Here is a 24152-nt window from a genome sequence, read left to right on the forward strand (position 1 = left end):
TCCTGTAGTCAATTTACTTTTTTAATTATATTATTTAGAAATAATTTAGTTGTAATCGAGTATTATCCTAATCATTAAATTTCCAAGTTAACTCTCTTCTTATTTATTTCCTCCTCCTCTCCACCTTTATATAAAATAAAATTTAATATTTTCTTTAAATAAATATTTTTCAATAGAAAATATTAATTTTCCATCAATTTTATTTATTTCCTCATTTATTTTTCCAATATAACTTCTTTATTTGACATTAATATAAAAAAACTTGGCGGGAAACTTTGAATAATATTATATATATGTTTAAGTAAAAGGTTAAAGTGCATTTACTAGTAATAGATAATGAGCTTTTATCCTTCAGAATCTCATCATTTGAAAGATTGGGTTTTTGGATCTTTAGATTTCTTGAGAACAAAAAGAAATGAAATTAATGAAAAAGCAAGAGATAATTGGAAGGATGTATTTAGACAAATATCAAATGAAAGTTATGAGATTGATGAGATGTTACTGACATCAAAAGAGGAGGAAACTTTAATTTCTTATTACGGTAGACAATTAGTAGAGTTTTGCAACCATAAACAACTTCCATTTGTATCAAAATATAATGCATCAATACTATACCAAAGATTCTTTACTAACCAAAGTGTAATGGACTATGATCCTAGAATTATAATTTTTACAAGTATATCATTAGCTTTAAAACTAGAAGAATATGGTCTTCATTTTACTTTAGAGAAACTTTTTGGAGATGTTCCAGGCTTGAACATTCAAGAGGTATTTAGACATGAATTAATAGTTTGTAATACATTAAGATTTCACTTATATATATTAAACCCAAGAAATACATTGGAAGGTTTAAGGCTTTTATATAAGAAGTATTATATAGATGTTTTAGTAGTTGATGAAGATTTGGAGAATCCTGATAATAAGAAGACATATAACAAAAAAAATCAATTAATTAGTTTATTAACTAAAGTTATATTAAAAGCAGAAACATATGTGTTAATGATTTTACATACACTGTAAGTTTGGAATATTAAATAAAAAATGAGATTTATTATGACTAATATTAAAAAAATATTATTTCATATTTAGATGTTTTCTAATATATACTCCTTCACAAATTTCAATTACCCTTTTTGATATTAGTGCTAGAGAACTGAATTTACCTTATTCTGGGGATTTTTTAAAGAAGGTACTTAAAGAAATACACCAAGCTAATTATTTGAAATCAGAGACTGAAACCAGCCATTCTAGTTTAAGTATAATTCATTCCATTCGAGATTTAATTATACAAACTTTAGAAACTGACAGAATTGCAAAGGAAAGAGGTCATGAACACGAAGAAATTGAAACTACAAGAATTCTTGATAAATTAGCTAAATTACAAAGGAGAAGAAATAAGGAAATGAAGAGAAGAAGAAAAAGTTCTTCTCAATTATAATTAATTAATTTAGATATAACAATATATTCTACGAAAATTATATATTAACTAAATAAACATTAAATTTTTGACTTTATCTATTATTCTCACGTAATTATCCTCCAGTGCATGTAAATTAGTTTTTGCATGCAAAAACATTTTTCTAAAATAATTATACACGTAATAAACATAAATTAGAAGAAAAAAAGAAATTTAGTATAAATTATATTGTTTTAAAATTGGGGGAAAAAATAGAAATTAATTATTTTGAATCCCAAATTGCAAAGTAAGTAAATTATTCAGAGGAATTCTCCTGGACCTACAGACAAATTCAAGTGAATGGTTTCTGGGAAGAATTTGCCCTCCTTTCAAAAAAATAAAAGGGATTCTATCAAATTTTTCATTGGATTTATGCATAATATAATTTTGTAGATGAAAAATAGTAATTTGAGGTGGAACCATTAAGAATGGTTTTTCTAATTCAAAAATTTCACTATTTATTGACTCCAATTTAATTTTCATTGATAAACTCTCTAATATTGTTTGCTTCTTTGAGTCCTGTGATTCATTGTTTTCCAGTTCAGGTAAAAGTAATTCTTTATAAAATTGTTCAGTAAAGTCGACTGGTTTAAGCTTAATTTCACTTAATTGTGAAGCTATGGGTTTTGTGAGGCTCATCAAATCCTTTTCATCATTTATTTCAGCTTCATCTCCGTACTTTTCCAGAAATTCACTATATAACTTTCTCTCTTTCTCCTTAAATTCTGGAAAAATCTTATCCGTAATGTTCTGTATTGTTCTATCAAATACTAATCCTTGCAAAGGATATATACCAATATCTTGTCCACATTTTGGACATTCTGAACCTTTCGACTCTATATGTTTAATAATACAAGTTTTGCAAAATGTATGTAGGCATTCTCTTATTGTCGTTGCACCTCTAAAAAATCCTTCACATATTGGACATATCAATAAATCAGAAACAACTCTTCTTTTAAATGATACATCTAAGCCATTTTCGGTAACTTTTGTTTCAAGATCACCAGGTTCATATGTGTATTTTGAATTATCTATTGACCCTTTTTTATTTCTTGAAAAATTCATTATTGCTCGTAGTAATTAATGATATAACCAAATTAAGCATTACAGTTGAATTAACGTATTGAATATTCTTATCTACTTTTTTAAAATTTAAGATTCATTAATATTTAGAATCGCACCTTATTTCTTTTTAATAAGCAAAATCAAAAATCGATATTTGAGAGTTAAATGGCTTAAAAGTAGTACTTTTATTTGGTAATAAACTATTTCTAGTAGTTGTATAAAAAGAAATAAAGCAACCCTAGCATAAATTTATAATCATAAATGAGTAAGTTATTCAATACTGATTGATATTTTACATTATATTCTATTAATATAGATAAAGAAATTATTTTGGCGCGCATTTTAATTTCCCACATACTATTCATTGTAAATATTTATTAGTATTAATAATAAAAAAAAATAGGATGAATACTAAAAATGTATTCAAACCCAGTTTCTAGATCTTTTTTGTTGTTTTTATAGATAAAATGTACAATTATGATTTTATCTCATTAGATAATACCTAGAATAAGGATTGTAATTAGGGGAAATATAAAAATATACAGATAGAAAGAATGATTACCAATACTAAATTGTAAATACGCCAATTAAACACGGATATATTACTAATATTAAAATATTGACTACATACCATTGTGAGTTTCTATTAATTTATGATTATGTGATTTTCTTCCAATATTCAAATTCACTTATTTTTCTTTATCCCGCCCCCCCAACCGTGTTCTTACCGGAATGGTTGATATCTTCTTTAAAAAAAAAAATTGATAGAATTGAACCTGATATAGACGAATTCGAAATTGTGTGGTAATAACGGAATTAATTTATTGCCTTTGCTATTTATTTCATTTCTGAGTCACTATAGTTAATACTAATTAATGTAAAAATATATTTAAAAATACATACTAGATTAATTTGTTAATTACCAATGTTTTTTCATGAGCTACATCTATGAATAATATTGAAGAATCTGGCCAAGCCTCGCCTACATTGAAAGGCAAAGTTGAGGCAGAAAGACAACAACATATTATTGTAGATAAAAAAAGATTAATCACATTCACTCTCACAGACATATGTTCATTATTGGAGAAAGTTATGGAACAACAAGGGGACGAATCAGTAATCACATGTGGTGATATTGATTGGAATTTAATAGCTTCTCAACTAGATAAAGATCCTTTTGAAATTGAATACTTCTGGAGAGTTTTTAACCCAGATGTACATTTTAAGCCTTCTCTAGGCTATGCTATAGTACCAGTAGAATTAAATCTTAATCAAGAAACATTATTACTCTATAGTAATATAGATCATCGAACTAACGCAATGTACAACTATAAATTACAAAATTCAATCAATTCCAAAATGGACTCTTTTAGAAACGAAACCATCCTAAAACCAATTTTAGACTTTGCAAATATAAAAATGCAATTATTAAAATCTGCGGATGAAGCTAAAAAAAAAATTAATAATAATTCAACATGCACTCCCGCCGATGGCGCCGGCGGCAAATGTGGTAACTAGATATGTATTTATAAATTATTAAAAAAGATTGACTGAAAAAAAATAAAAATAAATTAGGAAATGTAAATATATATTTTAACAAAATATATTTTTAGAAAATTAAAAATTATAAGTAAATAAATATTAAATTCAATCTCTTTTTTTAATATATAGCAAATAAAAAGAGTATTTAATAGGTGGATAATAATGGACTCAAATATTTCATGTGTGTTCACAGACGTAGATGGTACACTAGCAAATAGCGAGAATCAATTATCTTTAATTAACGCAAAAACTATTTCAGCTTTGATGGATTCTCATATTTTATTAGTACCAGCAACTGGCCGTTCCAAAGTGGGTTTCCTAAGAATGTTCACAGAAGATATTATGGATATTGCTAAACATCATGGCTTTCCGGGAATATATTTTAATGGAGCAGTTTTAATAGGTCCAAATGGAATAGATGACATTATGAGGACTTGGACAATTCCAGATGAATGCATGATAGAACTCTGCAATTTATTGGATTCAATACAAATTGAGTGGCAACCTGAAGATGAGGGTTACGAAGAGGCTAAACTTAGAGGTGAAACACATAGAGGAGTCGCTTATAGTGTTTATTTACTGAATGAGTTTATACATAACGTTAGAGGTTGTCACCTAAGATATGTTGAAAGCCTTAGTAGAGAATTCTCAGTAAAGGTTGAAAGTGTCGTTGATGTTATTAAAAAAAATCCTAATCAATCTTTAAAGTTTATTATCGGTGAAACAAGAGAAAAACTTGAAGAAATCAAAGATAAGGTACATGCTTTTCTTAAAAACAAGCCAGCAAGGGTTCTTTTTTCCCATCCCCTAATATTGGAAATCCTACATATAGACTGTTCTAAGGGAAATGCTGCAGAGCATTTGCTCAAAACTCTCAATATTCATCCTGAAAACTGTCTAGCTATCGGTGATGCTGAAAATGATGTCGAATTACTTAAGCTTTCGGGAGTTGCTGTTGCTGTTGCTAATGCTTGTAATATGGCCAAAGGTGCCGCCCAACATATAGTCGCATCTAATGACGACGACGGATTTTCAGAAGCTATTCAGAAATTTTGTAATATTAAAATAAACTTTGACTAGCTTAATTTCAAAAGTTTCTCTTGTTGTCTACAATTAATACTATCATAAATTTTCTATTATACTAATTCAGGAGTTCACCCAATTTTTTTCATAGAAAAAAAATTACTATTAGATAAAAATTTAATTAATTTTTTACATTTTTATGTGGTTGTTTCTAAAGCTACGCGGCAACTTCAATGCATGCAATATTATATAATGGTGTGGGGTGTGTATAATACGCTAGAAGAAAACTGATAAGTGTAAATTTTTAAAAGGTTTTTTTTTGCAAATAATGACACATTTAGAGGCTAGGATTGCAATAATATTCACATAAGCCTCAACATTTATTAGAGATCATAGTAATGTGTGTGGAAAATTCTCAAATATATAATGAATCAAGAATAGAGAATTCGGTTTCTATTTGATGACCAAAGTTCTTAATATTTATTTATTGCACTATTTTTCTAAGTAGCTAAGATATGAGCTAAATTACCACATTGAATATAATTTTCTGATAAATAGCTTTTTTCGCTAAATTGTAAATTAGAATGATAATTCCCTGTCCAATTCTTTCTTTGTTTTTTCTTTAATTATTTTAAAATTTAGAGAATTTTTAAAAACTAACATTTAATTATTTTGGGTCATTTTAATTATTTTGAAAAAATTATCTTGCCGGTAAAAAAAAATTGTTATAAGCCCAAAAAAAACCTGAAATTTTCTGAATACTTGAAAAAAAAACAAAGTAAAATACAAAAGAAATAAACTTTTAAAAACTATTGAAGAATTAGCCTTAAAAATGTCAAAGCCTGATGTAGTTAAGCAATTACAAATCAAGACTTCATCTTTGAAAAGAATGATGAAAGATTTAGAAATGTATAAGAAAGAGGAAGAAGAATTCAAAGAAAAAATAGAAAATATGAAGGTAAGTTAAATACATTTAAAAAATGAAAAAACAGCTAATATAATATTATTAACTCTATTGTAATTATAACTTTAACAAATCATTCGATATATTAAGAATGATGGTAAAAGTTTCCATGACATACAACAACAAGAAAAATGTTTACACGAGACCTTGCTAGTTTATCGTGATGTATTAAAACGCCTCTCTTTAGGTTACTCTGATCTTCATAAACATTTGAAAGAGAATTTTGATGAGAACTATTCCAAATTAAGTAACTCATCAGAAAATAACTCAAATTTAGACATGGACGACCCAAAAAATCAACTGATTTCATCTGCATTTGTTGAAATGAAAAAAGTACGATCTGAATACGGAAATATCATCAAACTTGAGGAATTATCATTGGGAAACAACATTAAAAATGACTTAATTTCAAATGATACTGATTTTGTTTAGATAAGTCTTCTAATACTAATTCAATTATTATAAATAATTTTTTTTTTTGTTTTTCTCTTATTTATACACTTACGTGTTTTTAAAAATATTATTTAAGCATGTGGTCAATTATTATATACCGGCATTTGCATGCATTAATGATAAATTTATGTGGAAAAAAAATGCAAGAATTCTATTAAATTCGCAGAAATGATATAGATTTAGAAGAGAAAATAAATTTAGTCATGCAAATACAAATTATTATTAAAATTAAAACAATTAATTAATTAATTAAATATGATGAATGATAATGAAAATATTGAGAACTTGGTTGGTTTACTAAAAAAAGTTGAGAGAAAGCAGAGAAGAGAAGAATTTGAAAAATATAGAAAGGTCTCAGATGAAATACATTATGAATTAAAGCAATACTTGGTAAAGTTTCATCAAATTGCTAAAAAATCAGAGAAGAAGGCTTTAGAACAAATAAATAATGAATATAAGCAAGAAGAAAGAAGAATACAGGAATTTTTGGAACAAATTAAAGATATTGAAATACAATTTAGTAAGATAAATGCAGAATATGAAAGAGGAAAAAAAAATTTACAAGGTAGAATTTCCAAATTAAAAGAAATGTACTCTGTACAATTAGAATTAATACAAGAAGAAGAAAGGAAAGAGTTGAGAATATTAAGGAAAGAGATGAAAAATTTACTTTTGTTAGCTAAAAAAGAAGCCTATCAATTTTCAAAAAATAATGTAAAGTTTGGAAACATGAAAATCATTAATTTGGTAAAAAGAATATCAACAGAGATATATTAAAAATTTGAATACTCTTATATTGATTTTGAAGGCATTGGACCAATACATTCAGTAATATCTACATTAGTAACAGTTTCTTTATTTAAAAGTAAATCGGAAAGTTTATGGACCTGCTCTTTTTTTGAAATTAATAATTCCTTAACACGAGAATACTGGTCATGAATAATTTTCTGTATTCTAGTATCTATAGTTTGCGATGTGGCCTCAGAATATGGTTTATATAAAGAGTAATTACCACCATTATTTGAATTTGAAGATTCATCAATATTCATATTTGAATTAAAAGTTGTTAATCCAATTTGAGGGTCCATTCCATATAAAGTTATAATTGAATTAGCAATCATAGTAGCTTTTTGAAGATCATCATACGCACCTGTAGTAATTGATTCTGAGTAAAGCTCTTCAGAAGCTCTTCCTGCTAATAAAACAGCAATTTTATCAAGCAAAGCTTCTTTAGAAAGAAGTCTTAATTCGTTTGGTACCATTTGAGCAAATCCTAAAGCACCTCCTGTTCTTGGGACTATGGAAACTTTCAAAACAGGTTCAGCATGTTTTAAATACCAACCAGCAATTGCATGGCCAGATTCATGTAAACTAACAATTTTCTTTTCTTTAGGTGAAAGATATCCATCCAGCTTTTTTACTCCACCAATAATTCTATCAGATGCTTTGTCAAAATCAATCAGCTCAACTCCAGAATTACTTCCACGTCTTGCTGCGTGTATTGCAGCTTCATTACATAAATTCTTGATTTCTGATCCAACAAAACCTGGAGATAAACAAGCAAGATATTTAATTAGTTCATCTCTACTCACCTTTTCATCCAACTTTAAGGGATCTAAATAAATTTTAAAAATTTCTTTACGTTCTTCAAGAGTTGGTCTTTCTATATTAATAATCCGATCAAATCTTCCTGGCCTTGTTAATGCAGGATCTAAAACATCAGAACGATTAGTTCCTGCTAAAACTATTACTCCATTATTTTCCGTGAAGCCATCCATTTCAACAAGAATCTGATTAAGAGTACTTTCCCTCTCATCATTAGATGAAGCAGCAAATCCACCTCCTCTAGCACGTTTTCTCCCAACTGCATCAATTTCATCAATAAAAACAATACTTGGAGATAACTTTCTTGCTTGTGAAAATAGTTCTCTTACTCTACTGGCTCCCATTCCAACAAAAATCTCAATAAAATCACTTCCAGAAATATAAAAAAAAGGTACATTAGCTTCACCAGCAACAGCCTTTGCTAGTAATGTTTTGCCGGTACCTGGTGGTCCTACTAGTAGAGCACCTTTTGGTATTTTTGCACCAAGATCTTGAAATTTTTTGGGATCTTTTAAGAATTCCACCAATTCATATATTTCTTGTTTGGCTTCTTTCATTCCAGCAATATCACTAAATTTAACATTCTTGTTAATATTTTTAACTTGGCTAAAACTTGAATAATTTGACTTAATTAATCTGTCAGAAGCTGAATTACTTATGGATTTTGAGAAAGTTCTTAATAATAATATGGCAATAGTAATTCCAATTGCTGTTGGAAGTAAATCATTCACAACTTTTCTCAAAGATATTAAATGAGAGTATTCTATTGGAACAAAGTTCAATGTATTAATACCCATTGAGTTTTGTACTTCTTTGATTTTGTTTTCAAATGAAGAAATATCTCCAATACTAAAGTAAATTATATTGGCATTTGAATTATTTACATTCATATTTTCTTTCAAATAAGCTTTACCTCTTTCATGATTAACTTGAATTTTCTCAACATAACCTTTAGACAAGTATAAATTCACAAATTCCTGAAGAGTTATGGTGTTTTTAAATTCCTCATACTTCATCTTCGCAAATAATCCAAGGCCTGAAATTCCAAGTATTGAAATAAAAAACCTGTTAAATTTTGGCCTTTCATTTTGGGTATTAAAATTGGCATTTTCTTTGTTATTAACTTCAATAGTTTTCCTATGTGGGATTTTCCTGCTCCTATTGCTACTCAATTTACTTTGGATCAATGCCTTTATTAAAAAGTAACCAGATCCTCCATTTTGGCATACTGGTGGTAATCTTAAAAATAATTCTCTTTTTGGACTTAAAAATTTAAGCATCATATTTGAGAAAGTATTAGTTCGGAAAATTCCCCTTTTTGTCACATAATTAACCAAATTAATACTTAGCATTATTCCCTATACTCTAATACACCAACAATAAAGCAAATATTATGTCACTTAGTAAAGATCCATTTCCAGATTGGCAAAAATAGGTAAATATATAATAAGTAAAAAGACTCAATTGTGGGCTGAAAAAAACTAAATGGTAATTAATTAATTAAAAAATCTCCTTTATTATCTTTACTAAGTTGAATTTTTAATTTGGAATATAATTATGGTTTTTTTAATTATATATTGTTAATTAGACTAATAACTAAAAAACAATTTCCCGCCAAAATTTTGCAATATTTGAAATAGTCTAAAGATAATATTTGTGATTTTTGGAATAATTCATTGAATAAATAAATTGGTAATATTTGTATAATAAAAAAAGTGATAGTTATTTTATGCTGACTATTAAAGTTGATTGATAATTAACTAATTAAATTATATTTATTGGCTTTTATCTCAAAGAATTATAAGCATTATATTCATCATTTACCATATATTAATTAAATAGGAATAAAATAATAATTGAGAATTAAGTTATGTTGAATTCACATTTGGGAGGATGTGGGGATAATTATAAATGGACCCAAACTGAAGAAGAAATTATGTGTGAGATTAGAATGTATGAATTAATACAATTATTTGGAATTCATATAGATTTAAATAAAGATAACAAAGATATTCAATCAATTAAGAGTTCTTTGAAAATCATAATTGATATGAAAAATATTAAAATTTTATTGAAAGAAGTGTGTGTATTTGCGAGAGAATTTAGTTCTTATATAGATTCAGAAACGGCTACTTGGTATTTTGATGAGTACAAAGATGGTGAGCCACAAGATAAAAAAGTCATGTTGGTGATACTAGTAGAGAAGAAAAGGAAAGGCTGGTGGGATTCTTGTTTTTTAGGAGAATCAAAAGTAGATTTGTCGGAGGTTCAAGGAAAAAAGAATTTTAGAGACTGTGATGAACGTACAAAATCTGAGATACTTAAATTAATTAACAGTAATAATAATAATAATAATAACAATACCAATAGCCATTACAATGTTAAAAACAAAGACAATAATATTGAAGATAATCTTGATATTCATGAGGTTCTAAAACAATCATGGAATAAAGAAAATTCACCATTTCAAGGAATAGAATATGATCCAAACTTGGTACAAAAGTTGGTTAGTAATAGTATTAATCAAACTATATAAAAAATATCAAGAATAATAGAAATTAAGTATTTATAATTAAAGAAAAGGATCTAGTGATTATGTGTGAAATATAATGGATACATGCAAATTATTTTAAATCAATGGTAAGATCTATATCTATTCATTAATTGTGGCAACGTCCCAAGGACCAAATATAACATTTTTATAATTTAGGCCACAATAAACGTATAATATAGTTCCAGAAATGATTACAGCACAAATAATAGTGTAAACAATATTGAGTGGATAATATAAAAACCAAATTGGAGTAATAGAGGTAATTGGTGTTAGTACATAAATATAAATTTTTGGTAAATTGTTCCACAAATTGTGTCTTACCATTCTGCTAAAATATAAGATATGTATACTGAAGCATAGGAAAAAGTAAACTTGTATATTATTTTCAAGTCTGGAAGCAAGTAATATGGACCCAAGTATTGAAAGGTTCAACGCAACGACATCAGTATTTTGATGTTCAATTTCTTTCGAATCTTTGTATATAATTGTATAATCGTGAGATAGGAGGTAAAGTAGAAATGCTATAGTACAAAGTGCAATAATAGTATCATCACTGAAAGAAGCTGTTAATGTAATTAATATAGGGGAGACTAACCATAAAAAACCAAAAATAACAAGTAAATTTACATTCGGAGAAATGAAGATATACATGATTGACAATAGTGAAAGATCAAGTATTGCCAGAAATTCAAAGCTTAAAAATCCAACATATAAATTATACCAAATAAGTATTGTTTGAATAAGTAGTCCAAGTACTTGAAGCACACCAATCAATCTAATAAGCATATCATAATAATTATGTTGAATACTTGTAATATGAGTTACATTATGTTTTAAGTATTCCTCATAATTATCATTATCATCAACTGAAATGTCATATGTAGAACCTTCTTGGAATTCCTTATATAAAACTTTATAAACCATATAAACCTATTAAAAATTTAATACAAGATTTATTCCCACAAATTTTTTTTTTATTTATTAATTATATATTAATAATCCAAAATATTCATGTAAGCACCAATATTGTAATTGGAAATTTAATTAATCATTTATTTATAAAAATGAAAAATTAAACAAATCTCAATTATATTGAAAGATCAAATATTTCATTATACTTTAACTTAAATGAGAAAAAATTACTAATAAATATTTATTAGCGGAAAATTGAAAGTATTTTCAAATTTTATCAAATCCAACAATAATTCATGTTAAAGATTTGGAAGCAATATTATTGTTACTGTAATTTTACTCTATTTCGTTTGCTTATTATTATCTTTATTTGTTTGATATGTATTCACTTTAAGTTCTATAAACAAAAAATACTCAATATTACTATTATTTTCTCCTCTACGGTTGAACTTTTCTACGCTAATTCACGCCTCATACAATCTCCCTCACCAATATTACACAACTAAAACTATTAATAAATGATTGGTGTTAGACAAGACGTACATAAAGAAATACCCTCAACAATAAAGAATTGAATGGGGTGGGCGGTAAACATTATGTGGATGTCAACAAATGACGTCAGATTATAGGCCGGTATAGAGATTTTAGCAGGAGTGCATGCAGAATAAAGAAAAAAACCTTAATGATTTTTGCATGTGGAAAAAAATCACTTTGTTCAATATTCGGAAATAATTCTAAAAAAATCACATACAAAAAAGAAAATCCCACATTTAGTGATTTTTTCCTTTTAATGAATAAAGAATGTCATGTAAGCTAAGTAAATTAATATGTTCTTAAAGGATAATTAATTAAAAAAAAACTAGTGTACAAACTTGGGATAACGTTAATATTAGAAATATGCGCAAGAAACACAATATAATATTAACAAAGATCCGATAATTTGGATTTATATAGGCATGACTTAGCACCATAACATCACTGAATTTTTTTCAAGAAAAAAATTATATCAGTTACAGTGACTCTGTATGCCGAAGTTTTCTTTTAATGCAAATTAATATTTATCTGAACAGATAATCATCATCATCATCATCAGCATTGGATGAGTTTATTTTATTAAAAAAAAAAATTAATATTAAAGTAAGATAATGAATTTTACTGGAGTGTATGATATATATGTTAATTTAAAGAAGTAATGATCACTTTTTTTCTTATTTAAAAATTCAATGTAATTATTACTCTCCAGAAAGTCCAAACTTATTTGTCCATTCTGTGAATTTTTCAATATCAAGATTGGTAACAGAAGATTTGGTTTTTGATAAAACATGAACAAGATCACATCTAGTTAATTTTGGAGGTAAAAGTTGATTATTTGGAATATCATATAATGAAATTTTCTTATATAATTCTTTGTCAAAATTATCAAGATTTGATGGCTGGGAGCAAGGGGTCCAATAAACTTTAAAATCTTCAGCATTACTTGTGTCATTATTAATGATAACTTTTTTGAACCAACTGGATTCACTGCATTTACGTATTGGTTCAAATAAGGCATCTTTAATAAGTATAGAGACATCACTGGAACTGTAACCATGAGTCATTTTTGCAATATAATTAATATCTTCATCGGTTAAGGAATGATTAATCGATTTTAAACCATTTTTTATGAGCAATACACGAGAGTCTTCATCTGGAAGAGGAATGTAGATTCTTCGTTCAAATCTTCTACGGATTCCTGAATCAATCTCCCAAGGTATATTTGTAGTGCCAAGTACTAAAATGGGCTTAAAATTACTATTTGGGCAATTACTAGAATTAGAATTGACTCCATCCATTTGCACAAGAAATTCAGTTTTGATACGTCTTGTTGCTTCATTTTCTTGTTCATTTCGGCTACTACATAAGCTATCAATTTCATCAATAAAAATAATGGAAGGAGCCCTTTCTCTAGCAACATCAAATAAAGCTTTAATTAGCTTTTCTGATTCTCCTTGCCATTTACTGGTAAGATCAGCACTAGATATTGAAAGAAATGTACCTTTCATTTCAGTTGCACAAGCTTTAGCTAAAAAAGTTTTTCCAGTACCTGGTGGTCCATATAAAAGAATACCTTTCCAAGGCTTAAGTTTACCCTGGAATAATTCTGGGAATTTCACTGGTAAAATAACTGCTTCTTTAAGAGAAGTCTTTGCTTGTTCAAGTCCTACAATATCATCCCAAGAAATATTTGGACTTTCCATTAAAATACAATTACGAATGGCATCTTTAAGGGGATCACTGATATTAGAAAAACTGGATGGATTTTGTGATTTATTTAAAAGATTTTCTGACAAAGATGAAGATGATGAGTTTGGAGGTAAATTTGAACTTGAAAATAATTTTCTTCCCTTTCCATCGTTACTATTAATCAGATTCTTTATTTGTTCAGCTCTGGAAACTAATTGCTCCATTCTTTTAAGAAGAACATTTTTGACTCTTTCATCATTTTGGTATTTACAAATGTGGTCCCATTTTTGAAGAGCTAAAATATAAATATTTAATGCTTCTTCCAAATTTCCAATTCTTTCTTTTTCAGTTCCTTGTTTAATGAGATCCAGAATATTGTTAATCATTTCAAATCATTGTTCAATTATAACATTAAGCTTAAAAAAGAAAGTATTATAAGTAATATTAGTCCTCCACTAATTCATTTACTGTGATTACATGAAAATTTTTCTAAATATATATACCCACAATTATAACTGGCTTAAAAAAAGATGAATATGAGGAAAATAATAAAAAATGAAAGAAATTAAATTCCTGTAAGCTGAAATAATCTATTCTTGGTAATGCATACACGTGTAATATTAATATTATGGTAAAAGAAAAAATGAAATGGTAATAATAATAACAACAATAATAATTAATAAAAGCAATAAATCTTGAGTACAAATATTATATTATTATTGGTATTGTTATTATTTGCTTTAATTGCTTTTTTACTAATACAAATTCTTGTAAAAATAATTAGTTATATTTCAATCTCCCAAACAAAATATAATAATCATTTGGGCGGGCTCAGAGACGTGTATAATAATAAATAACAATAAGGGTCAAAAATAATAAAAATAAGAATATATAAGAATTGATTAATTAAAATTATGGTATCTATAGAAGTTTATAGAGAGGCAATAAGGACTGTGATAGAGTATGTTTCAACAAAGTATGGTCCGGAAGAAGAAACTGTAATTAATATGATATTGGAGGCAAAAGGGATACCAGGTATTTTTAGAGGTCATGGTGTTGTGTTAGAAAAACCTATGGATTATGATTCGGGAATATCACAAGTTGATTCAAATAATAACTGTAATGTTGGGTTAAATGTTTCGAATATGATTCAACAAATGCAACAAATACAGTCAATGCCACAGATCCAACCTTTAATTCAACATCCAATAATACAACCTCCAATTCCACCAGAAATCCAGTCCTTAATACAACCAGGTATTCAAAAGTCAACAATTCAGTCTCCAATTATGGCCCAACCATTTATTCAGCAGTCAATTATTCAACAACCAATGCATTCTTTAACAAATGGAATTGTTGCATCATCTTCCACCACTATCAATACTAATACTACATCTGCTCCAATTTCTTCTCAAAACCATCATCTAGAGCAGCCAACTTCAACATTATTAACAAACTCAATGACTCCATTAACATTGAATATTCAGGTTGAAAATTCCAGAGATGAAGCAACTGTTGCCACTATTTCTTCATCTGCTATATGTGACTCACCTTCATTTTCCCCATCCTCTTATTCTGCTTATCCAATAGAAGCATCTGTATCTACTGGTAATCCAACAACAGCTACAATAACAACTACTACAACTACTACAACTACTACTACCACTACTAATACTAATACTAATATTGATACTAATATTGATACTACAATCAATACTAATTTAGATACTACTAATAAAATTAATGGAGAGATCTCAATTACCAGTGAAAATGAAAAAGATAATAGCAGAACTAATATGACGAATGTTCAACATGATACAACAACATCTACGAACAATTTAGGATATTTAGGACAATTAAAGGAGAATTCAAGTAATAATATAAAATATCAAGTAAATACTGAAAAAAATACCGAAGAGATGAATGTTTTAGAAGAATGCAAGAATCAAAGTGAAAAAGAGGATGATATCGAAGATATAGGTGAAAAGATAAGAACTCTACTTAGAATGGCAACTAATGCAAATGAATTAAATCAAGCAATTAAAATGGCATACTCTGCTGGTCTTACATATGAAGCAGGTCTTGGAGAGAGAAAGTTAAAAAAGTTACTTTGTTAACTTTCTTTTCTATTAAATAATAATATAATATAGAGAAGTTTATTTTATTATTTTTCTCAAACAATTACTTTTTAATTTTCTTATATTTTAGAAATATATATATTCATTTTTTTCTATTAAATTAATTTTTTTTAAGTTACCGTTACCTTTGTCCCTTATTTATTTCTTCTACCCCACAAAAAGGAATTTGTTAATAATTTTGGCGCCAAATGTGTGTATATGTAAAAATATTTATAATAATTGAAATATATAGAAACATTGAATTAATACTGGGAAATCGAACTAATCAAGATTGAACATTTGAAAAAAGCTTTAGTAATTTTTGGAAGGCTTTTTTAAAGTTTGGATTCTAAAGAAAACAGAAAATTTTCAATATGGGAAAATGAAGAATTTATCTTTTTCTGTTGAAACTAGAAGTGATAAAGCTATCTCTTTTGAGGAAAGTTTATTTATTGCAGAGGAACAAACTCAGGTGGAGATAATTCCAAACATAAAAATGGGAAAAAAGTTAATATTTTCAGTAAGTTTATATTATTTGAAATGTAAATAGTGATTATTATTATTATTATTATTAGGTTGAAATTGGCCCATTTGTGCCTTATCAGAAAAGCAAAGTACCATTATGGATTGCAAAATACTTGGATTCTAAAAACTTATGTAAACTGATACCTCCAAATTGGCTCACTCAAGAGGGACTGAGAAAACTACTTATGGATGAAGACAAACTTGGACAAGAGTCATTTTGCTTTATTGACTTCTATTACTATCAAATTGCAAATATTTACTTCCAACTCAGAAATGATCCTTTTAATGGAAAAAAGAATAAAGTGAAAAGTAAGTTTCACCATTTGTATTTAGGTTAAACATTGTTACAACTTTTCATTTTACATATCTTTCTAATTTTTTCCACCTTTCCCTCTTTAGAGCTTTTTCAAGATCTACTTAATAGAAGACAAGCTAAACTTAAAGCAAACTATAAACATCTAACTCTTCCTAAAGCCTTAGATGTCACAAATCTAGGACTTATTGAGCTTAATTTTGGCTCCAACGAATGTTTTCACACCCTTTCCGATCTACAAAATCTGTGGATGAATACTATTCCCATAAATTCTACTACTCAAATGCAAACTCAACAGTATTCCTCTCAAGAAGATGACTATAATAGCAATCACCATTATGTTGACTAATTCCCTTACTAATTACTCACCCGTTTTAACATCATGCATGAGCCGCGCGCGCCAACTTCGTCTTTTGTTTTTTGTGGAGTGTTGGTTTTGGCGCCAATGTGCACTTTTGTGACTTAATGGGTACCGAAACAGTAGAAAATATTGGCGGTAACATTTGAAAATAATGGTAAAAGTGAGAAAAAAAGGTAAAGGGATATTAAAAGGGGGGAAATTCGAGAACATGACAAGTATACATTATAAGAATAGTTTGGTTGTGCGTTTATCTCTTTTCAATATATTTTAAAATACTCATCATTTCTTGTATAATTACTATTTTAATGCTTTTTGTGATATGAACTTTATTCACTACTCATATTCCAAAGGAACGGAATAAAAAAGTGATTTAATCCGAGTCTGAATATTTAGTCATTTATGGAGAATTTTAAGATTTTAAATTCAATAAAAATTAGGAAGAAAAGATCAACCACAAATAACCATGAAAATTCTACTCAAAAAGAAGAAAAGGAAATTTGTGAGTCTGAAGATCAGCAAGAATGCATTACTACGAAAAGTAAAAAATTCAGGGAAGAAGCATCAGAAGAAAATAATATCGAAGAAATTCTACTAAAAAAAAGTCCATATATTGGAAAAGCTCATCCATTTAACTTGATTTACCTGGATTACCTTGAAAGAATGAAGAAAACTACAAAAACTATACAAAGAATGTCCATGATTAAAAAAGCCATTAATAGTATTAAACAATATCCGGTACCTATTATTAGTCATCAGCAGTTCCAAATACTGGAGGGTATTGGGAATTACTTGGGATCACAACTTGAAAAACTCATTAAATCCGATAGAATGGATCAATTAAAAGACTTAAAAGAGTATCAGCAAAAATGTGATGAGTATCGAAAGAATAAAATTAATGATCTTAACCTAATTGTAGATCCTATTCTTGCTCAAAACCCCGAAGCTGATAATTCTATCTTGGAGGCACTAGAAGAAGAAAAACAAGATGGGGAGGACAAAATCATTGGAACAGGAAATAATAATAAAAATTTGAATCCAGGTACCCCTCAAATATATGGCGAAAGATGGAGTATTATTGTTATTATTGCTCTTCTTAAAGCTCTAAAACCTTTAAAAGATGTCACTCTTGAAAGTATTCAGGGATTATATTGTTTTCTTAAAGAATCTTATGAGCCCAAAATGACCATAAAAAAGGCTGAAAAGACTATTAAGAAACTTATTAAAGAAGATTTTATTCAAGTTAATAAACATCATTTTAAAATCCAAGGATTCCCCATAGAATCTGAAAAGATTAGTTATAACTTAACTGATAAGGGAAATAAGATATCCATAGAATGCTTAAAATGTAATGAATTATTTGATTATATATTTACAAATTATAATAAAGAGCAATTTAATAATATTATGTCCCAAAACAATTTATTTGAAATGATTAAATCTTTTGATTCTAAAAGAAAGACCAAAGTATTCATAGATTATGAGATTGTTATGATCATTGATTATAGAGAAGTTAATACTTATAGTAATTCATTAGTTGGAAATTTTAATAGAGATTGTGTAAGTATTAACTATGATAATAAAAATGATAAATATAAAGCAACAGAGAACATAGATGAGTTTGCTTTAACCAATACCAATAGTAATAATTTTGGTAGTAAATCTTCAGGTATTCCAAAATATCTATTAAATAGATTAAAAGATCAAGGAATTAATATTGAACTTAAAAATCTTCCAATTGGAGATATTATTTGGGTAGCAAGACCAAAACTTGAAGATAAGGATGAGATAACACCAATCGATGATTCATTTGTATTACCTTGGATTATTGAAAGAAAAACTGGAAGTGATATGTGTTCAAGTATATTAGATGGAAGATATGAAGAACAAAAGTATAGATTGATGAGGTCAATTGGTGTTGAAAATGTGATTTATTTACTCGAAGATCTCAACTCAATTCATGAAAATATAGTCTGGTCAAGTAGTAATAATGGACCAATAAGCAGTGGTAGAATTGCTCCAAAACAGGTTTTGAGATCTGCTCAAGCTAATACCCAATTTATTGCAGGTTTCCACATTCTACAGAGCCAATCAATTGGACATACTTTAACTCTTCTTATTGGAATGCATCAAATGATTACCAGAAATGTAAGAAATAGATGGTGCGATTCAGAGTTAGAAGATAATGAGTTTAAAACTCGTGTTATTGCAAATATTGCAAAAAATAGGCCATCATTCAAAGATTGGGAACTTCATAGCAAAAAATCATCCAACCTCACAGTTGAAGAAACTTTTGGAAAACAACTTAGAAGTATTAAGGGATGTGGTCCAGAAGCAACTGAAACCCTTCTTGAGATTTGGCCAACTCCTTATAAAATGTACGAGGAAATGTCGAGTGAAATAACTTTTGATGATTTGTATTCAAAGGTTTTAAAAAAATGTGATGAGATTAAAAGCATGAAGTTTGGATCGAAAAAGAAGCACAAACCAAGTGTATCCAGAGATCTTTTGTTTTATCTTTACTGTTTATTTTCTGAAAACATCCAAAATGGTGACTTAGATATTAAACTTGAAGATAAATAAATTTGGAATTTCCCAAAAAATGTTTCTCACTATTAATGTTTCTTATGCTTATTCCTTTTCTTAGTTATACATGGTAGATTCACAACTGATAGCCACAATATAATTGAAATTATCACTGTACTTGTAAATATGCTAAATAAAAGAGCCAGGTACTTAACTTCCATATATTCGTTTAAATTCCCTTATCAGCAATTTGACTTTCTATAACTCCTATTTTACGTGTACCTGTAAAGAACGTTATAGTACATTCCAAAAACGTATTACCTCCTTTCGCGCTGACTTGTATTGGTAAATTTGCAACTGGAAATCTCTATGTAAACTTTTAAAAAAGAAACAAAACTTTAAGTTAGAAAAAATAAATAAAAAATTTAATTTAATTAATTAAAAATAACAACTTATGCTTAACTGAATTAATTTTCATTCCCCTATTTATTAATTATAAGTTTGTGGGGAAATAATCAAGAATGACGTGTAGGCGGTAAAAACATGCAATGTTAAAATGAACAAAATTACGTGTCAATAAAATTAAGAATCATAAAGTGAAAAAAGATTGGAAATCTCATCATTTGACTGAATTTCCAGGTTATTTGAAATTTTTACATCAGTCATTTCAGATTCATTAAATTGGAGAATGCTAGGAAGTTTGTATTGTTGATAATTATAGATTGAAATAAGTTCTTTTGTAACATTATGGTTAAGCTTGTCATTACGATGTCTAATATACCAGAATCCGATTTGAGGAATTGCTCCTGAATAGTCTCTCAATTCGTTGGTAATTTTGGATATGTAGAAATTTTCAAGATTCCGAATAAAGATCTGAAATTCGTGTAATTGATGTGAATTATTAATTTCATCCCTAAATACATGAGCACCTGGAAGAGTAAATATAGTGTGGAAAATCCTATAAAGATGTGTTCGAATAATTCCCACATTTGGAGGTGGATAAAGTATGCAATAATCCAAATACTCAAGTGCAATTTGAAATTGTGATGGTTTATTTTTAATAGTTTCTGGAGCTTTAAAACCTTGAAATAACCATGGGTTCTCTAAAATGCCTTCAGCACTCATTACTGCATCAGCCCCTGTATATTCTAAGCATTTTTGAATATCTTCATAATTAGAAATCCCACCATTAGCAATAAAAGGAATTGAACACCTTGATTTAAGAATTCTTAGAGCTTCCCAATTAGCAGGCCCTGTAAGTACTCCTCTAGAATTCATTGTTCTTCCATGTACAGCTATCATATAAGCACCAGCAGATTCTAACCTTTTTATTAAATTAACAGTTGATTGTAAATCATGATGATCAAGTATTCTTATTTTGCATGATATTGGGCATTTCAAACCACTTCCTGACATAGCTGAAATGATCCTCTCCATTAAATCTGGATTTGAAAGTAAAAATGCACCATAATTTCCTCTTTTTGCAATATTTTGTGGGCACCCAAAATTTATATCTATACCTTTAACTTTATCATCAATAAACTTTGAAGCCTTTATCAAAGTTTCCGGATCATTTCCACAAAACTGAACTATCATTGGGTCATCCTCCATACATGTCTGAAAATTTGATTCTCTATAGCTTTGAAGTTTAGAAAATAACCCAGAATGATACATAGGAGAATACCCCAAATCACAACCATATTTTTTACAAATAAGCCGAAAAGCTAACTCACTTCCATCTACCATTGGAGCTAAAACAGTCTTTGGGGATTTTAATACTTTATTCCAATTTTCCCAAGGAGTCATTTTGACCATCTTCCCTTGAAAATTTACTGGCCAAGCTAAATTCTCAATTAAGTTTGCTTTAATAATATTAAAACCTTACAGTAATCAAAAACTAAAATTCTCACTTTTCAAAACTCAAATAGCACCCTATTATTCGACTTAAACCTACTAACTTTCATTTATTAATTTACTTTTCCTATTTTATCTTTATTCCCTTTTACCCTATAATGTCAAATTAAGACATTTTATTATTTAAGAAAACATTTTGGCGCCCATACCGGTAACAATGACGTGGAATTCGTAAATTGTGTGAAAAAAATTTGTATTTGCATGGCATTTAATTCAAAAAAAAATTATAAATTACGTATCCAATTCTTGAATAAATATATTTCACAATCTTTAGAATTCAAATGAAAGGAAAAAGATATCAAGTTATCATTCACTTTTGATTGTTACTAACATTTTAAAAATGGACTATTTAAAGAAATATATTGAAATTATTCCATATTTTAATAATGAGAAGAAAAATACTTCCAGGTTTGGAATTACTGAGGATATGGTTCCTTCGTTTTCTGAATCTAAAAAGGTAAGCTTCTTATATATACAATAAAAAATTTACTTTAACTAATGACTTATATGTATTGAAATAACATATTTTTAAAACTATCTTTTTCTCTGTATTCTCTTGAATAATTAATTAATTTAACTTAAAAAAAATAGGCAATAAAGCTTACTACTAAGCCATGCATGGTAAGTTAATACTATGAAAAATAACTATTTCAATTTTATTCAATGTTTTTTGATATCAATTTTATAGAGATATAGATTTTTAAAAGTTGAAGATCACATAGTTCCTCTGTATCCAGAAAGAGAGAAGCCAGTAAGAGAAAAGATTGAGAATGTGCAGTTTCAGGGGACTTTTAATTTGAGGGATGAGATTAAAAAGGTAAAATTTAAAGAAATAGAGGATGAAGAAATAGAAGCAGTAGAATATGAGGTGAAAAAGATAGAGGAAGAAACAATAGAACAGCCATATATTCGTGGGCAGTACTTATATAAGCATTTTGAAAAAAATCCAGCAAAGTGGCACGGACCAATAGGAATGAACCAAAACAGATTTCAGATACAAGGAAATATTTCTGCTGATAATAAAGTTAAAGTAGTAGATTTAAGTGAAGATAGAAGCTTTAACCCAATAAAGCATGTTAGATGGCATATGACTCCTCAGATTATAACTGAAGGAGATGATTATTCTTTGGTTGACCCTATTCCTTTATTTGAAGGTTTTGAATGGTATATAGAAAGGGAAACAATTGGTCACTATTTGAATGTTACTATATTTAGGGGAAATTACATAAATAAGAACCAAATTAATCCAATACAAGCTAAAGATCTACATTTTAATGGCAAGAAAAAGTTACTTAATCATAAAGAACGCTCTGATTATTTTATGGAATCAAAAATGAATTCAGAGATAGATCCTGATTTTGAGAAGTATATTACAGAAGAAACTATTCTTGGGTAAGTTTGCTAGCCTAATAGCTTTTAGATTCCTTTTTTAACTTAAACTCGTATCTAGGCCTGTCCTTATACCGGACTTTATGGCTCATCAGATTTTGGGTTTTATTTGTGATGAAAGTTTATGCTGTAATATAATTCTATTAGACCGTCCAAGGCCTTCATTTTCTTTAAATGATGGAGATTCCACCAAAAAATCTGGTTCAAAATCTAAAATAAATCATCCAGATGAAAAGAAAAAGAAGAAGAAGAAGAAGAAGAACAAGAGAAAGAAAAACCAAATTGATGATGAAGGTGACGTAAATGATTTTAGCAATAACGATGATAAAGGTGATGGAAACGAAGATGAAGATGAAAGTGAAGATGAAAATGAAGATGAAGACGAAGACGAAGACGAAGACGAAGACGAAGACGAAAACGAAGATGAAGAAGACGAAGATGAAGACGAAGACGAAGACGAAGACGAAGAAGATGAAGAAGAAGACGAAAATAGTGATGAAGAGGAAGATGACGAAGATGATGTGAAGAATGTAACTAGGGCCAAAGTTAGCAAGAATGGAAAAGAAGAAAAAAAAATATCGGATCCAAATTCAAACTCCAACTCAAATTCTGATCCAGATTTAGGCTCAGATTCGGACTCTTTGCCTGAAAATCAGAAACATAATGATGACGATGACTACTACGAAGAAGGTGACTATTTGGCATTTAAGAGGGAAACTTATAGGGGAGTATTCGAGTCACAGCTAATGGATGGGTTGGTAAAAATAAGTTATAATACTAAAGAAGATGAAAGGAAGGAAAAAAGAAAGAAAATTAAAATGTCGAAAAATAATGAGAATCCTGTAGAATACAAGTTAAGCTATCATAAGTCAATAGAATTTGAATTCGATCAGTTCTTTTTCACGATTGAACATAAACAAAATAAAAGTATTGTAAAGATGATAATTTTTGAAACAAAAAACAGAAGCTATGAAATAAGGTTTAGAGTTGACCCAGAACTAGGAAGAGATAATTTCTATTATACTATGATTGCTTTTCAAGGATGCTATAGGAACCAAAATTATGCCTGGGATGATCACCTGAAAAACGGAAATATTGTCCCAATTAAAGAACTAATTCAGGAAGAATTAGAATTATTAGCTTTAAAAGGTTATAATTAATTTATTCGTTCATTACAAACCGGCACTCATGCATGCACAATTTCATGCAGTTT

At 28.2% G+C, this 24152-nt stretch overlaps 15 protein-coding genes across 15 annotated transcripts; 10 read left to right on the forward strand and 5 right to left on the reverse strand.

Moving 5' to 3' along the window:
- Nucleotides 1–336: 336 nt before the first annotated feature.
- cubi_00325 (cyclin domain-containing protein) lies at nucleotides 337–1438 on the forward strand (the record flags this gene model as incomplete). Its single annotated transcript, XM_029017339.1, has 2 exons — nucleotides 337–1016; nucleotides 1090–1438. The coding sequence occupies 2 exons, from the start codon at nucleotides 337–339 to the stop codon at nucleotides 1436–1438; spliced, it is 1029 nt and encodes a 342-aa protein (XP_028875918.1).
- Nucleotides 1439–1675: 237 nt separating this feature from the next.
- Nucleotides 1676–2521, reverse strand: cubi_00326 (RING domain-containing protein; the record flags this gene model as incomplete). Its single annotated transcript, XM_029017340.1, has 1 exon — nucleotides 1676–2521. One exon carries the CDS (start codon nucleotides 2519–2521, stop codon nucleotides 1676–1678), a length of 846 nt encoding a protein of 281 aa, XP_028875919.1.
- A 948-nt stretch (nucleotides 2522–3469) lies between these two features.
- cubi_00327 (uncharacterized protein) lies at nucleotides 3470–4039 on the forward strand (the record flags this gene model as incomplete). The annotated part of the gene is made up of 1 exon (XM_029017341.1): nucleotides 3470–4039. One exon carries the CDS (start codon nucleotides 3470–3472, stop codon nucleotides 4037–4039), a length of 570 nt encoding a protein of 189 aa, XP_028875920.1.
- Nucleotides 4040–4225: 186 nt separating this feature from the next.
- Nucleotides 4226–5143, forward strand: cubi_00328 (uncharacterized protein; the record flags this gene model as incomplete). The annotated part of the gene is made up of 1 exon (XM_029017342.1): nucleotides 4226–5143. The coding sequence occupies one exon, from the start codon at nucleotides 4226–4228 to the stop codon at nucleotides 5141–5143; it is 918 nt and encodes a 305-aa protein (XP_028875921.1).
- A 775-nt stretch (nucleotides 5144–5918) lies between these two features.
- cubi_00329 (tubulin binding cofactor family protein) lies at nucleotides 5919–6482 on the forward strand (the record flags this gene model as incomplete). Its single annotated transcript, XM_029017343.1, has 2 exons — nucleotides 5919–6044; nucleotides 6141–6482. 2 exons carry the CDS (start codon nucleotides 5919–5921, stop codon nucleotides 6480–6482), a joined length of 468 nt encoding a protein of 155 aa, XP_028875922.1.
- Nucleotides 6483–6758: 276 nt separating this feature from the next.
- cubi_00330 (uncharacterized protein) lies at nucleotides 6759–7280 on the forward strand (the record flags this gene model as incomplete). The annotated part of the gene is made up of 1 exon (XM_029017344.1): nucleotides 6759–7280. One exon carries the CDS (start codon nucleotides 6759–6761, stop codon nucleotides 7278–7280), a length of 522 nt encoding a protein of 173 aa, XP_028875923.1.
- A 14-nt stretch (nucleotides 7281–7294) lies between these two features.
- Nucleotides 7295–9460, reverse strand: cubi_00331 (AFG1 ATPase family AAA ATPase; the record flags this gene model as incomplete). The annotated part of the gene is made up of 1 exon (XM_029017345.1): nucleotides 7295–9460. The coding sequence occupies one exon, from the start codon at nucleotides 9458–9460 to the stop codon at nucleotides 7295–7297; it is 2166 nt and encodes a 721-aa protein (XP_028875924.1).
- A 518-nt stretch (nucleotides 9461–9978) lies between these two features.
- On the forward strand, nucleotides 9979–10644 carry cubi_00332 (uncharacterized protein; the record flags this gene model as incomplete). The annotated part of the gene is made up of 1 exon (XM_029017346.1): nucleotides 9979–10644. One exon carries the CDS (start codon nucleotides 9979–9981, stop codon nucleotides 10642–10644), a length of 666 nt encoding a protein of 221 aa, XP_028875925.1.
- A 117-nt stretch (nucleotides 10645–10761) lies between these two features.
- Nucleotides 10762–11586, reverse strand: cubi_00333 (phosphatidylinositol-glycan-class c; the record flags this gene model as incomplete). Its single annotated transcript, XM_029017347.1, has 1 exon — nucleotides 10762–11586. One exon carries the CDS (start codon nucleotides 11584–11586, stop codon nucleotides 10762–10764), a length of 825 nt encoding a protein of 274 aa, XP_028875926.1.
- A 1220-nt stretch (nucleotides 11587–12806) lies between these two features.
- cubi_00334 (AAA-family ATPase) lies at nucleotides 12807–14183 on the reverse strand (the record flags this gene model as incomplete). The annotated part of the gene is made up of 1 exon (XM_029017348.1): nucleotides 12807–14183. One exon carries the CDS (start codon nucleotides 14181–14183, stop codon nucleotides 12807–12809), a length of 1377 nt encoding a protein of 458 aa, XP_028875927.1.
- Nucleotides 14184–14711: 528 nt separating this feature from the next.
- cubi_00335 (uncharacterized protein) lies at nucleotides 14712–15914 on the forward strand (the record flags this gene model as incomplete). Its single annotated transcript, XM_029017349.1, has 1 exon — nucleotides 14712–15914. One exon carries the CDS (start codon nucleotides 14712–14714, stop codon nucleotides 15912–15914), a length of 1203 nt encoding a protein of 400 aa, XP_028875928.1.
- Nucleotides 15915–16296: 382 nt separating this feature from the next.
- cubi_00336 (uncharacterized protein) lies at nucleotides 16297–17101 on the forward strand (the record flags this gene model as incomplete). The annotated part of the gene is made up of 3 exons (XM_029017350.1): nucleotides 16297–16434; nucleotides 16490–16748; nucleotides 16839–17101. The coding sequence occupies 3 exons, from the start codon at nucleotides 16297–16299 to the stop codon at nucleotides 17099–17101; spliced, it is 660 nt and encodes a 219-aa protein (XP_028875929.1).
- A 411-nt stretch (nucleotides 17102–17512) lies between these two features.
- On the forward strand, nucleotides 17513–19693 carry cubi_00337 (MUS81 endonuclease; the record flags this gene model as incomplete). Its single annotated transcript, XM_029017351.1, has 1 exon — nucleotides 17513–19693. The coding sequence occupies one exon, from the start codon at nucleotides 17513–17515 to the stop codon at nucleotides 19691–19693; it is 2181 nt and encodes a 726-aa protein (XP_028875930.1).
- A 525-nt stretch (nucleotides 19694–20218) lies between these two features.
- cubi_00338 (tRNA dihydrouridine synthase) lies at nucleotides 20219–21442 on the reverse strand (the record flags this gene model as incomplete). The annotated part of the gene is made up of 1 exon (XM_029017352.1): nucleotides 20219–21442. The coding sequence occupies one exon, from the start codon at nucleotides 21440–21442 to the stop codon at nucleotides 20219–20221; it is 1224 nt and encodes a 407-aa protein (XP_028875931.1).
- A 448-nt stretch (nucleotides 21443–21890) lies between these two features.
- Nucleotides 21891–24099, forward strand: cubi_00339 (uncharacterized protein; the record flags this gene model as incomplete). The annotated part of the gene is made up of 4 exons (XM_029017353.1): nucleotides 21891–22007; nucleotides 22142–22171; nucleotides 22239–22942; nucleotides 23001–24099. The coding sequence occupies 4 exons, from the start codon at nucleotides 21891–21893 to the stop codon at nucleotides 24097–24099; spliced, it is 1950 nt and encodes a 649-aa protein (XP_028875932.1).
- Between the last annotated feature and the right edge of the window lie 53 nt (nucleotides 24100–24152).

This window comes from Cryptosporidium ubiquitum (assembly GCF_001865345.1).
Source record: "Cryptosporidium ubiquitum isolate 39726 chromosome Unknown contig_11, whole genome shotgun sequence".
Lineage (NCBI taxonomy): Eukaryota > Apicomplexa > Conoidasida > Eucoccidiorida > Cryptosporidiidae > Cryptosporidium > Cryptosporidium ubiquitum.